Source organism: Thamnophis elegans, chromosome 3 (genome assembly GCF_009769535.1).
Source record: "Thamnophis elegans isolate rThaEle1 chromosome 3, rThaEle1.pri, whole genome shotgun sequence".
In the NCBI taxonomy this organism is placed as follows: Eukaryota; Metazoa; Chordata; class Lepidosauria; order Squamata; family Colubridae; genus Thamnophis; species Thamnophis elegans.
Genome location: NC_045543.1, coordinates 105,534,164 through 105,549,662, shown reverse-complemented (window position 1 = coordinate 105,549,662; position 15,499 = coordinate 105,534,164). Strand labels below are relative to the sequence as shown.

Sequence of the window (15,499 nt, the reverse complement as noted above, 5' to 3'; positions counted from 1 at the left end):
CCAAAATAGCTCTCAAATAGCATTATACTTGTTCATTTTATTTATTAAGGAAAATGATTAAATTGTAGGTCATATTTATTCAGAAATACTGAAAATTCAAAAGGGTTCACAAATTTTTAAACACCACTGTATTTGGAACAGATAAATGAGCAATACATATTATTGGCACCAATATTTTTTAGTAAGTTTCATTGCCATTATGAACATTTTTTTTAAAAAAATGGTAAGAATAATAACTGAAGATGACTCACTAGGATTCATTAGCTGCTTTTTCTTCTTCTTCCTTTGTTAATTTCTTTTCCTCCCTTCCAAATACAACAAAATATAGGAAAATCAATTTGCTCTTGGAAGATAAATCTGCCAGCTTTCATTAATAAATGCATAGGGAATTTCTAATTATTTTTAAATTTCTGTTTTTATATCATTTTGTCTCAAAACAAAATAGATTGAAATGTGCAATTAAAATGGTTTCAAATATAAGAAATATTAATGCCAGATTTCTGGTAGATTAAAGAAAAAGGTTTTGTGCAGCAAGACAAGAGTGAGAATGGGCCAATTGACATCCTTGAATGCAACATAACTGCCTCTACAGATATGGGTGGGGTGGGGGTGGGGGAGAGAATAAAAGGAAATAAAAGATTAACTCACCTTTCTTAGCCTTAATAGAAAGACTTATCTCAAGTTGGCAAGTTTTGCAGTTATAGGATGAGCAAATTAATAAAGGAATAACTCTCTCTCAAGGATTTGGAGATTATCCAGTCCAGTTCCAAGATCAGTGCAGAAACTCACTACCACAGTATCCCTGAAAGACAACCCTCCAGCTATTCTGTAAACATCCCTAATGACAGGGGGTCCATCACCTCCCTAAGACAGTCTGCTCCATTGTTAAACAACTCCTGCTAGTAAGATTTTTTTTTTCCTGATCTCCAAACAGAATCTCCTTCCTTGTAATTCCAACCCATTGTTTCTTGTCCTATCTTCTGGAACAGTATGAACAATTCTTTCTTGTCCTCTACATGAAACAACCACATTGTTTCATTACATTTTTCTCTTTACCAGACTAAGCCTGCACCCACCTTTGTTTTTAAGTTTTTCTTTCCAGGTGCTTTACTCTATTGATTGATCTCCCTTTTTGTTTTTCCTATAATGTAATACCCAGAATTGGCTGTAATGTTATAGGTATGGTCTGACACAAAATAGAAAATAATGATTTGTTTTGATCTTGAAGGGATACTTCTACTGATGCAATCAAAGATTACATTGGCTTTTTTTCCAGATGCATCATACTTTTGGCTCAAATTCAACTTGTGATTTTACCAAGATATCCGGATCCTTTTTATGTGTTCTGCTGCCCAGAATAGACCAATCTCACGCTTCTGAGTTGTCCTGTCCAATTGCATTTGTCCCTTTTAAAATATACATAGTTGATTTTTGCCTAATATCCCTGCTTGGTAAAATTATTCTAAAACTTGGGACTGTTCTTTAAGTATTTGCTTTCTCTACCCCTCTTCCACAAATTACTAAATGTGGTGGCATTGTGAGGTTTAATCTGATGACAAAAAGATTTTAATGAAATAATGGTACTTGACACATCCAAGAATACTGAAAAATAAATCTTCAGGATGGTGTGTTACATTTTTTATTTAGAAAAATCTAGGACTCATTTGTCTGGAAGTAGGTATTAGGCAATTAGGCATGGTCTAAGTAACAAGAATTAAGGCAAAGAATCAACTATTACATTTTCTGGATCATTTCCTTTTTCAGTTCAATAGTAACTAAAGTTATTTTTGTTGCAGCAGATATAGTTCATTTTTAAGGAAACTATGCTAACATATGATTTATGTGCTGCTTTTTTATCAAAAGAAATAATTGTAACAAGAGAAAGGCTGAGCTCTATAGATTGAGAACACATTTAACAATAGAAAGAAAGGCTGACTATTTTTCCCCAATCAAAACTTTTATAGTATTAGTGAATGACAGGCTTAATAAATCCTATTTGTTGTTTGGGGAAAATTACCTCAGCAGTTTAACTTAAAATAAGGATGCCTTGTTATTCATGTAAAAATGCCTGGAATTACATTGGGATGTATGAAAAGACTAAATAATTTACTGCAACAGTACAAAAATGTAGTAGCTATCCAGACTTAATCCCAGTGCCTGCCACAATGCATTGTTATACTAAAAACAGGCCACAAATGAGAAAAAATCTATTGGGCCAAAAGAAGGAATAAATGGCAAGCCTAAACTCAACAGAAATTACCAATAATGATTCAGATTTGATTACTTTCCTTTGTTAAAAACCATATGCCATAAAAGCCCAAATATTTCACCATCAATGCTTACTGATTTAACAATATATTGTTGATTTTATAACACTGGTTCCTTAGCCTATTTGGTAATATACAGTGCCAATATATAAGGAAACAGGCATGGGGTACAAAAGAGTGCCAGCATAGAGAATGAAGAAACAATTTCAGTTATAACAGCAATTTAGAAACACTAAAAGATTTATAAAATCAAGGAGCAAATCCTCACAATCTAGGCAGCAAATGAGGTCATGACATTGTGAATCTAATTTAGCAAAAGTTTTCTTTAGATAAAAGTTTATCCACAGTTTAAACAAATTTACTCTTGACCTCCTACACTTATACAGAAGAGCCTTTATAAATATCACTGACATTCAAAGTTGCTATAGAAGCTGATACATTTACTCTGGTGCATGACAGGTTCCTAGTTAGTTTTAATTAAAGGAATATTTTTTTTAAAATAAAGTCAGATGGAGAAGGGAACTAGGTAATTAAATAGAGAAATGTCCTGATGACACATCATCTTTGCTGTAGCAGGTGCTCAACTTCCTTGATTGTAAGGGCCCAAATCTGGATCAGGATTAGAACAGGATGCAATCTCACATCTAACTTTAATTTCAAACTGTTGATAACATCTGCTTAGGTAGCCTGTCTAGATTTTTCCTAGAACTGAAAAGAATCATCTTCAATTGCTTGCTCTCTCAAAAAACTTCACTAACTAAACCATTTCACAAGTTAATTATGAAATTAAAATGAAAGGCAAGATCAAAATACTGTCTGTCAAAAGATTACTGAAGGAAAGCTGGTATATAAAAATATATTTATATATTATATAAATGCAATAAATAAAAGACATAACTTACTGCAATAAAATCAAGACTATCTCTCTGGGCATCGTTATGATAAACAGGTTCCAAGAATGGAAAATCAATAAAAGAGTTGGAAGAGACCTTGGAGGTATTCTAGCCCAAACCCTTGCCCAAGCAGGAGACTCTATACGATTTCAGACAAATGATTGTCCAATCTCTGCTTAAAAACCTCCAGTAATGGAGCATCCACAACTTCTGAAAGCACTGATTAATTGTTCTAATTGTCAGGAAATTTCTCTTTAGTTCTAGGATCTCTTCTTGATTGGTTTCCATTCATTGTTTCTTGTTCTGCCTTCAGGTGCTTTGGAGAAAGATAGAACCCCTGGTTGTAGCAGACTGTTAGATATTGAAAGCCTGCTATCATGTCACCCCAGTCCTTCTTTTCATTAAACTAAACATACCAGGGCTCCTCCTGTCCCCTAACCATCTTTGTTGCTCTTCTGCACTCTTTCTAGAATCTCAACATCTTTTTTACAAATGGTAATCTGGGTGCAATATTACAAGTGTGGTCTTACCAAGGCATTATAAAGTGATACTAACACTTAATGTGACCTTAGTTCTATCCCTCTGTTAATACCTTCTCTACAAAGTACAGACTCTGACCAGAAAAACTACATCAAATATCAGAAAAGTATGCATAAACATTTCAGTTCTTTAGAACTCTTTATCAGACACAGTATTACAAAAAATGGGTAGGAGAAATACAACTGAAATTGAATATGGCTGCATGTTAAAAGATATGATGAACAGTTCTGGGGAACTCAAAAGCTTGAATATACCTTTGTGTTAATTTAATTAGTGTTAACAAAGTGATTTTAATTATCCAGTTATGAGTTCTGTTTACCATCCTGTCTTGTTTCCATTGATCAATATGATTCAAGTACTTTTTTCAGTCATTGAAGAGTTATTTGGAGAAGGGCAAATGAAGGCAGGAAATAAAAGCTTTTCAGAAATGTAATTAATATCCCTTAGTAGAACTCATTTTCAGATAATGAATTTACCATAAGTGTTAATGTATATTACGACATTAATAATATCTCCATTTTTACACATATACTTATTTATATTTATATAGCTGCTATGTCACAACGATGACAGTACACAAAGGCAGTACACAAGAGGTTGGAACAAAAAAAAATAAATTATCAATAAATGTCCAAAATAATATGCCTGGGATCTAAAAATTGTTCTATTTTAGTCAGTGAAGTCAATGAAGTAGTTAGGATTGGTTTAAACTTCCTGAGGGAATATCCAGATCTTTGATGCCCTATGAAATGCCAACAGGATTGAGTCATCCAAATCATCAGGGAACATTTCAATGCGGCAGGCATGCGACAGAGAAGGCAGATTTGTTTAATAGAGAAATGCAATATATTTACATTGTATCCACTGAAAGGAATATGGTATATTTGGGTGAGGAATAGATTATATAACCTCCTAAATATTTAATTTGTCGAAGCTTCTTAGAGAGTAGCTTAATTTCATGTAATTGCCAGTGTTATAAGATTAACATTTAAGCAGCTGTTTGAAGATGTATTCATCTACTAACTTGCTTTAATTTTAATAATAGAAGGTAGATACAGATTATTATCTTTTTTTGTGTAATTAATTTGTGCACTCTTGCAAGCAATGGTGAATTTTGCATGTTGTTCTAAACTGAACCAACAATTGAATTCTCCCATAATGCAATTCATACTTTCATTACTGTATGTCGGCAACAAGTCGTATATGTTTAAAAAGGTAGTTATTATCTTATCTGAAAATTAACATTTTTATATAGAGAAATACTGGTAATATTCACATAAAATATGACTTTATAGTAACTGAACAGCAAGTCTGAATAATGTAGCGTATATATTACTGAAATATTATCTGAATAAGAAAGATTTTTAATCAGAACCACTCTGCATAAATTCAGTGAAATTGCTTATACAAGACAAGACTTGAAACAGACATTGGGGTTGATTATGGTTAGGATCTTGCAACTTAGTCAGAACTTATCAAAACCCACAATCCTAGTCCAGCTTAAAAAATATACTTCTCTGGATGCCCACACAGACTTGGTTGAGTAGCAAATAAGTTACCCAGTCATTTTGCTTAAGTGTCTAATCTCTACACCAGTTCTGAGGAAAGAGCCTTATCATAATCACCAAACAATATGCTAAGCAAAAACACATGAAGCAGCTAAGGGAAAGTGTGCAGAGGTCTTTATTAAATAGAAAACAGGTGCTGTAGTTGTCAGCCTTATAATGCCCCATTTACCCTCAAGTCAAAAGGTTACTGAACTAATAGTTGCCTTGTGGTAATCTAGGAAAACTAAGTTACTCTGTGTGGCTAGACATCTGGGACATATTTTATATCCTTGCAATATATGCTTCAGTTTCAATTAAAGTGAGGCTTTGGCACATTTATTAATTTTTTTATGTTTATTCTATGGGACCCACTGACCTCACTTTACTATTTTACCAAATGACAAAACAGAACAATACTGAGAGCTAGAGATCAACATCGGTCACCACAGCAGAATTTACATTTGTTTTCTCTCAAAACTCAAATTATATATTCATTTAAAATGGAAGTAGTTAGTAAATCACTTATGATTTAATCTAATTTACACTATGCAGAAAACACTCAACTGAGAAAAATATTTTTAAGTCTGCTTTGAAAAACAGCCCACTGCCAAAAAATTCTTTATAAATCTTTCCATTAAATATTGTGCTACATATCTATGGGCATACAGTCATTTTACATAGAAATTATTCATTAACATTTAGTTTCTATATTAAAAATGTACCATTTAATGTAGATACTTAATCACCCATATTCATTTGGCATCAATAGTTCAGTTTAAAAGTGTTTGGAATTTTATAAAGTGGTTCAGATGGCCAGTATTAAGTATTGATATAGTTCAAAACAGTTTTTATTTATAAAATTATTATTACTGTCCTCATTTTTTATACAGACAGTGAAAGATTGATTTATTATTTAGTAATCAAATAAGACAAGTCCTTTAAATATTATCAGGATTTTCTTAAGCAAAAGTAAATTAAGAATACACACACACATACACACGCACACTTACATACAAATACATGTACACATATAAATATTAATCAGACAGAAGAGTAGGTAGTCTAATTTAAAGAGATTTTAGTTATAAACTTTTCTAAAAATACAAAACATTGATAATGAAATATGCTTAAATCCTAAAAAAAATCCTCCCAAATTGATAGCAGACCCACATTTATCAGAGGAAAATGTTTTTGTGTTAAAGCTCACTATGCTATACGGTTGACCTTCATGATAAATCATGTGTTGTACTGCTAAGTATTTTGTAATGAAAACAGCACATATGGCTTTGCATGGAAGAAATTTAGGTGTGACATTATTTCATGATTGCAGCTGTTATCAAAATCATTAAAATGCATAGAGAAAAAACTATCATCATGTATTTGCTAAATGTGAAATAATAAAGATATTCAGAGGTTCATCTTTCAAAACACCTACCTTAATTGTTCAGAGTAAACTAATCACAGTAAATTTTCCTACATGTCAAATGTTTTCTGGCTGCCAGCCTAAAATTCCTGTAGTGATATAGAACTGTATGTCTCTACTAGCAACAAAGGTCAAAGGCATATATTAAGATACAGGGTTTTTTTTCCACTGCTCTTCAAAAAACCGTTGATGGTTTATTAAAAGCGTACGTGAACATTTATGAAGGTCAGCATTTTCTGCATTTAAATTGAACACGTTAGAATAATCTAAATATTTCACTCCCTCAGTATCTTCATTTTAAAAGTTCTTAAAAGACATTTATCTTGCTGCACTTTTTTCCCCTATAAGCCAGCTCTGCCAACTAACATCACGGGTCTCTTTCTTACAAGGTCATTCTAATTTCCTCTCTATGCCTCTTCCTTCTTCTCCAGGGACAGCCTTGCAGTCCCATTGCTTGCTTCAATAACCAGTATTAACTAGCTGTTATTTACTGTGGTGGAAATTCTCAGCCCAAACAGCAACCTAGGAACTGAGCAACATTCTCAACATCTGAAAGAGCAACCAGTCCCTAAGACTGATGCTGGGCCACACAATGCCAATCTCGAATCTATCGATAAGAGGGAGAAGAGAATTGTGATTATTTAAATATCTTACAGAGTGCAACACGCATCAAAACACTCTTCTACCAAGTAATTCTCAGAAAATTACAGATGGCAATAGACCACCTTCAAACAGTATGGTGTTTCTATTTTTACAACACTCCTCCCACCTGGAAGTACAGCCCTATTTGAAATACTCCAGAGAGGACAAATTTTTGTCCTTCAAAAACAATTGTCACTGCACTTTTCTTCACAACAGCTATCAAGTTCCAGACAAGCTGAAATATATTTGTTCTTGAAAGAAAGGTAAAAAAAAAATGGTCCAGCTTTGGACAAAAACATGATGTGGTGGGGGAGGAAGGGAGGGAGGGAAAGGGATGGAAAGGTTTATAGATCTCTATACCTTCTATAACACACACACACACACACACACACACCATGGCATTATTAAGATGATAAACAGCTCTGCACTACAAAACACTCATGTTCCTTTTTAACTGTCTGTAAGAGGAGTGTTGTGTCTACTTTCTCCCATCCCTAGGTACCAGGTGCCAGGAAAGATAATTACCTTGTCATCTCTGTCATCCTCTTCTTCCTCGTCCTCTAACATGTCCTCCACTACCTGCAGGCATAAAGAGTAGCAATCATCAAGAGCTTAAAAGGAAATATTTGTTTCTTTAACCATTTTGCAGTTTAAAGTTTTTTTTAATGTGCAAAAAATGTACAACATTTGGTTGATTTAGAAACAAAGCTTTAATATACTTTATAACGTATTACCAAGCATATACAAGAGCTCCATTTTTAACCCTCCTATGTACTCTGACTGCAACCAACTGGTTAGGTCAAAGAATGTCAAATTGTAACTGTAATTACTCCAAAATAATTTAATCTTTGTTCAAATTAAACACAATCCCGACTAGGTACTTTACAATCTATGATTAATCAAAAGCAGAGAAGAATTTGAGAGCTTCTAAACTCCTCAACCTGGCTGTACAAAAAGAGATAAGCAGAAGTTTAGAAGTTCACTTCTCCTTAATTCTTTTTTCTTCTTAATTTTACAGGAATACAATTAATGTTGCAAAAAATGGTGAAACAATTCGTGAGCTCATGTTTCAAAACCTCAGCCTTTTGTATCTGCATTAATGCAGGATACAAATATATGAATCATAGGATTGTATCATGACATTTTGTTGTTTACTGCTGCCTTTCCTATCAGTGGTGGGTTTCAAAAAAATTTAGAACCTCTTCTGTAGGTGTGGCCTGCTTTGTGGGAGTGGCTTGCCAGCCATGTGACCAGGTGGAAGTGGCCAACTTGTAAAATGTGATGAAACTCACTTAACGGTCTTGCTTAGCAACCAAAATGTTGGCTCAGAAACTCTGGCATTTGAAGCACGCAAGTCTTAAAGCTGTCAAGTTACAAGACCCTTGCACCCCTAACCCTTTAGAAAAAAAAACCCCAGGGGTGTTCAAACTTGACAGCTTTAAGACTTGTGGATTTCAACTCCCAGAATTCCTCCTCTCGCTCTTCATCTTGATGATGTGCGGATGAGTGGGGGGGAGGGAGCTGGAACCGATTCTAAACGGCACTGTAGATTTGTAGAACCTCTTCTATAGAAGAGGTTAGAACTGGCAGGAACCCATCTCTGCTCCCTATTAACACCTATGTGTATTTTATCAGTTTATATTCAGAGCAAATCTAAACATTTGTTACTGGATTTAGTTCAACCAGATGCAATTGCAACTTCTAAAAGTTCTACAGTCCTTAAAACCAATAAAGCTTTAGAGGAAGATGATGGAGACTGATGATGTTGATATAAAAAAGCTGTCATCTTTGAATAAATGAAATGAATTTCCTATTTCCTTGAAATGAGATTAATTGAATACATTTGCATTAGCTACATTGACTGGGAGACTTTTCAGTGAGGGTCAGTTAAAATCACCCTGGTGATAGAGACATAACTCAAAAATGAGAGAGTATTAACCCATATAATTTTGTCTCATCCTATTGAAATCTTGTTCTGTGCTGACTTCAACCAAGTTATTCATACAGTTCTGAATCCCATTATCTGTTTTATGTTAAGGAGACATACATTTTCTTGGTTATATCCTATTATTAAAATATCAGGAACTGTGTGTGGAACATGAAGACTGGCTAAAAGGATTGCTGTACAACCCTGGAAGGAAAAAATCTACTACAATATTTGCATCCCACAGTTTCCCTTTTCAAATGACCTATCTCAGGGAAAGCAATGGAATGCAGACGGTATGAAGCCACACCGCTTACATCCAGCTATGGAAAAAAATTACAGCTAGTCCCCATTTAACAACCACAATTGGGACTGGCAACCTGGTTATTAAATGAAGCGGTCACTAACTGAAACCACAACTGTACTTCAGCTTTCTTTTGCTTTGCAGACCTACATGCAAGGATTGGGTGTAAAGTTTTTTTTTTTTTTATCACCATCATAATTGTGATTGTTCACTGTAGGAGGCAGGGAAGAACTACCTCTACTGTGTGTATTTTGGTTGCAGATGGCAAGGACAAAAAGCGGGGAAATGTAGATTGATTTTAAAGTACCCTGAGAATTCATTGCAGATACATGAGCTACTCACATGACTGTACTCCCAAAACAAGTGAGTACAAAATAAATCCTGATATATTAGCTTTTCGTGTGTATTTTGGCAGTCTAATACATTGTTAAAAACATGACTTGATATATTAATTTAAAATTTACATTTTCATTCTAGCAATGCTTTTTTCCAATATTCCACTATGCTTCCCTTGGAAAATCAAAAGGCTCCATAGGTTGCTAAAGGTAAATGGATTTTAATGTAGCTTCTAGTTGTGGTAATGTTGGAGCAGGAATGAAATGTTTATATTTTACTATAAATACTAAAGCAGAATCTGGAAATGCTTCATGAATCCCAGGGCTTAAGTTAGGAAGCAGTCTATTACAAACAGTAACTTAAAACCTATGCTATTAGGTGAGAAACCAATAGCCCCTTCTGTTATCCTTGGTTCTACTTTCTGTTCAAATAATGTGTGTGCCATAGAAAACAATCATGTGGAAGTTTTAGATCACAGTTTTTGCATGTTAAGTGTCTATTTTACTCCATAGTTACTTGGTCTATTTAGATTTGTTTTCCAATTTTTGTTGGCCATTCTCAGTCTTTTGGATCTATCATGTAACATAACATTTGAATAATTCATATAAATATATAACAGGATAAACTTTCATAAAATGGCTAGATTTCTTCCATTAAAAAAAATTGCTGTCTGCATTTCACAACCTAATAGTATTAATCAAACAAAGGAAAGCACCAGGGAAATCAGAAAGCTCTAATGCGAGCAGTTAAAAGTGACATGACCTTCTGTAATGTCACTTGTCACCGCTGTATATGCCACATAAGAGGAGAAGCTACTTAACGACCTGATTTCAGGGGTAGATCCATGTTTAATATATGAATACAGATGACAATTAGGAGCCTGTGAAAGTTGACTCCATATAGTGTGTGTGTGTGTGTGTGTGTGTGTGTGTGTGTGTGCGAATTCTTTATTATGATTTCTCTTTAATCTCACAATACACATTGTAGTTCATGAATTGCACTGTATTTACAAAACTATTCCCCCAAACTTCCAATCAAGGTATTTTTATATAACAAAAATATAGATTAGGCATTATAAGCAGAGTTGAACCCTTCGCTTTCTCCGCTTTTTTCTCCTATTCTTTGAATCAACAATAAGAACAGAACTGCATCCCAAATCAACATCCATATTCTATAAACTATTAAAGGCATTCGGGTAGAAGCTGGAGTTTATTTACATTCTTCCCGGTTCTCTCTGTACAATCAAAGCACAATATGTGTTTGCCTATCCGTTGATTTACAGTGCTTGTATGTAATTATAAAATAAAATAATTAAATGTGCACAGTTTAAACAGAATATATAAAACTTCTCAGATGATTTTAGGTCATGAGAAAGTAGTTTAGGCCAAACTGAATATTCTCACATTTCATACGCTCATTGACAATACACTAATTAGTTTATATGGTCATTTTCACAACAGTCATTAGATGAATCCAAGTTTAAACATTTTCTGAAAGCTGATCCAGTTGTATATTATTCAAAAGTTATTGCACTTGATAATCTATAAAACTAAGAATGGCCAACAATAATTGGAAAGCAATTCTTAATATAGTTCAAGTAATTACAGAATAGGGATGCAGTGGTTCAGTGGCTAAGATGCTAAGCTTGTCGATCAGAAAGGTCGGCAGTTCAGCTGTTTGAATTCCTAGTGCCGCATAACAGAGTGAGCTCTTGTTACTTGTCCCAGCTCTTGCCAACCTAGCAGTTCAAAAGCATGTAAAATGCAAGTAGAAAAATAGGAACCACCTTGGGTGGGAAGGTAACAGCGTTCCTTGCGCCTTCGGCATTTATTCATGCCGGCTCTTTAACACTAATTCTTCAATTTTAAGCAAATACATAAAACGTTCTTTCATGGGCCTAATAATGCATTTCATGCTTTACGAATCATATACAGGTAGCCCTTGCTTAATTATCCTAAATGAATGTGACAACTCTGCCTCTAAGTCAAACAGTCGCTAAGTGGGAAATAAGGGGGTTGTGATTATGCACTCCTGCTGAAAAGAGATAAGACTGCACACCTTCAGCTTTTGTTTGCATCTTAACAACTGCTCCAATCTTTGGAATATTCAAAAGCCCATGCTTACTGACCTATACACATTGAAAACAATCTAATTGCACCAGCAGCTGGGGACTGGAAGCTACAGGTGCGCTACCCAAACAGTTTACAGTACTCTCTTGAAATCCCCTCCACAATCTCTCTGCTCTGCAGAAGGGGGAGGGGGGAGGGGAAAAAAGCAAGTGAATTCTGTAGACAATCTGTCCTTTGCAAGACTCCTTCTCCCTCTATGCACAGAGCTGAAATTTTGGAGGGGGGTTGCAAAAGAGTAAGCTTTTGCTCTTGTGCACATAAAAAGCAATATGTTTGCACTGTCGGGATCTGTAGTGTGCTACACAAACAGCTTACAGCACTTTCTTGAAATATCTTCCTCTCCAATCTCTCTGTTCAGAGAGGATGGGAAAGGGGAAAAAAACAAGCAATTTCTATAAGCAATCTCTCCTTTGCCTGACCCTTTCCCTGTTGCCAGTGCGATTGCATTGCTTTCTATGTCAGAAAAAAACAAACAGCTTGCTCTCTTGATATCCCTTTCCAATCTAGATGCTCTGGAAAGAGGTGGGGAGGCTGATTTTTTTAGTGGGAGAACAAAGGCATAGGTCAATGCATTGGGGGGGGGGCAGAATCAGGAATAGGTCAATGCATATTGATTATAATGCAATCACATGATTGAGGGAAGTCATCTTGGATATGGTCAGAAATTGGCCATAAAGTAATTTGAATGGTCACTGAATGAGTAGCTGGTAAGCAAGAACACAAAACACACATTATTACATTTAATAAAATAATAATAATTATCTATCTATCTATCTATCTATCTATCTATCTATCTAGCTAGCTAGCTAGCTAGCTGCTTTTTTTTAATCAGCTTATATTCTATTGCAATGAAGTGAAGCCTTATATAGATCATTAAATAGTTAAACTTTGGTCTATCTAAGAGTTCTAAACTTTTTGCAGAAATAACCCTCAAGATTCAGATTTATTTAACCTTTAGATTATAAATAAATGCTAAAATAAGCACATTTTAGATGACATGCAGTTTACTAAGTGAAATCCTAACCTGATATTTAAATACTTCAGTAGAAATTTTGATTTAATCAGTTGAATATATTTCTCATACAAAGCATTGAAAAGATGTTTTTATTTCGTTACCACTATAAATTTAACATTAGAATATCTGGTACCTTGGTATTTGAGTTTATTATGACAGAAAGAGGTTGTCTGGTTGTCATAAAGGCTAGTGAATAAAACTCTTTATGATTATGTTTTGCACCTGCACAAACTATGTGGGGCTTTTTGTGTTTTTCCAGTGGCATAATGTGAAGGTCATATTTGATCTCCCAATCATGAACAAAACATCAGGAGTCAGATAAGCTCTTGCTCTATGGCTGGAAGTGGAATCTATGACATGTCTTTAACTATCAATCCTACCACCATCCCTAATACATCCTGGGTAGGGATGATATGATTTTCAGTCTGACTTCTGGAGAATCAGAGGGTTTTTTCCACTGTTCTCATAATTTCTGGTGTGTGGACTAATGTATGTAAATCAAGCAACCTATATGACATGTAGTATTGAGATACAGATGGACGCGGTGGCTTGATGGCTAAGACACTGAGCTTGTCGATCAGAAAAGTAGGCAGTTCAGCAGTTCGAATTCCTGGTGCTGCATAACAGAGTGAATTCCTGTTACTTGTCCCAGTTTCTGCCAACCTAGCAGTTAAAACGTAAAAAATGCAAGTAGAAAAATAGAAATCACCGCTCTGTGCGCCTTCGGCGTTTAGTTATACCGGCCACATGACCACAGAGACATCTTTGGACAGCGTCGGCTCTTTGACTTTAAACGGAGATGAGCACCGCCCCCTAGAGTCGGGAATGACTAGCACATATGTCCAAGGGGAACCTTTACCTTTATTGAGATACAGTGCATGAATAGGACTTCAAAATATGCTATACTATAGCACAATGTATGTGTAAAGAGTAAATGAAATCAAACTGGGTGTACCTGTCATAATCAGATAGGAACTTGACTAAGCCATTGATTATACAGAATCACAGATGTGGAGGTTAACTAGACCTTGCATCACCCATGGTTGCCTCCTAGAGCTTTGCCTCTCTTCTGAGAGAAGACAAATGTAAAACACAAGTTAAAATATTTTGCTTTCCTGATATCATCCATTTCCCCCTTCCTTTCTGTAAGAGATTTACAGACCCTTTCCCTCTTGTTCTGTTTCTGCTGCATACCCAATTAAGCCTTTTTATTATTTGGGATATTTTTCCAAGCCTCTGCATATTCTAGCTTTACATTTTACTGACACAGTCCCTATAGTTTCTGATAACTGCTTTATATTCTTATTTGGTTATGTTCCCCTAGTAACATTTTTGGTTTGTTTTTCAGCACTTTAGCAAACTGTGGGATTCCATACTGTTTTCTTCATACATCCACCATTTTTATTTGATATTGTTTGTTCAGGCACCTTCACAATCTTCGTTCAAATAATTTTATATCCTCATCTTACCCTGTATTGCTGTAGTATTTCGCGTCATTGGCTCTGAATTCATTACAATCTGCTCTTTTGAAATCCAATGCACAAGTCTGGCTCTTGTCTATTTCCCCTCCCCTTGATATCATGAATTCAAGGATAATGTAGTCATCTCCTCCCAACATTCCGGTTACCTTATCAAACATTCTTAACAAGATTCCAGGTTTTAACTTATTCATTCTGTGCAAGCATGTGCTTTTTGTCTAACCACGGCACCTCTTCCATTTCTGCCGGATCTGTTCTTTTTGAATAAATGTCATCTGTGTCATTTCACCAAGTTTCTGTGATGCTCATCACATTATGTATACCCTCCTTTGTTAGAGTTCGGAATTCTCTATATTTGCCATACATTGTGTTCATTGCTGTAGGAACATCTGAAATGGTGATGGTGCCCCTGCTGGCTTTATTGCTATAGTTTCCTGCCAACGATCCCTCTCTACCTATATGCTTTTCCTTTTGTTTCTTGCATTGTTGGCCCCAGTCCTTGGAAGTGTATTCAGTTCTTGACTTTTGTATAAGTTCTTTCATTCTGGTTTAACGGGCCCCTGATGAAATTAGTGAGGTGCCAAAAATACCCATCACAGTCTTTGTAGCTTCCCTTTTGCCAAAATGCTTTTGTGGGGCTGTATAGCCTATGGTGAAAAAACATAAACCTTTCTCAGGAGCACCACCTTGACAGACCCTCCTATTCAATTCCAGGATTCTGAAGCTTTAGTTCCTTTCAGCAGGGAATTATCCATCATCAGGTAATTACCAACCATCATGAAATGTCTGCTCTTCCACCAATTAGTTCTTGTGTTTCTTTGAACCATGGAGATCTGTGAGTCTTTCACTGTGTTCTGTGAAGTTATGGTTGGCAAAGGTTGCCCAGATAGCTGTGAGCTATCTACTAGAGGGAAAGAGTACAATAACAATTATTGAGCTCCATCAACACTGTGTATCTCATAATCCTCTTTCTTTTCCAGATCACATGCTTTCAATTCTCT

General features: G+C 35.2%; 1 protein-coding gene across 1 annotated transcript in view; it reads right to left on the bottom strand.

Moving 5' to 3' along the window:
• MCTP1 (multiple C2 and transmembrane domain containing 1) overlaps nt 1–15,499 on the bottom strand; it is a gene marked incomplete at its 5' end in the record, with an annotated part of 127,576 nt that overhangs the window by 13,744 nt on the left and 98,333 nt on the right. Inside the window, one exon of the mRNA XM_032213866.1 lies at nt 7,838–7,891. Within this exon, the coding sequence (XP_032069757.1) occupies nt 7,838–7,891 (54 nt within the window). The remainder of the gene's footprint in view (nt 1–7,837; nt 7,892–15,499) is intronic.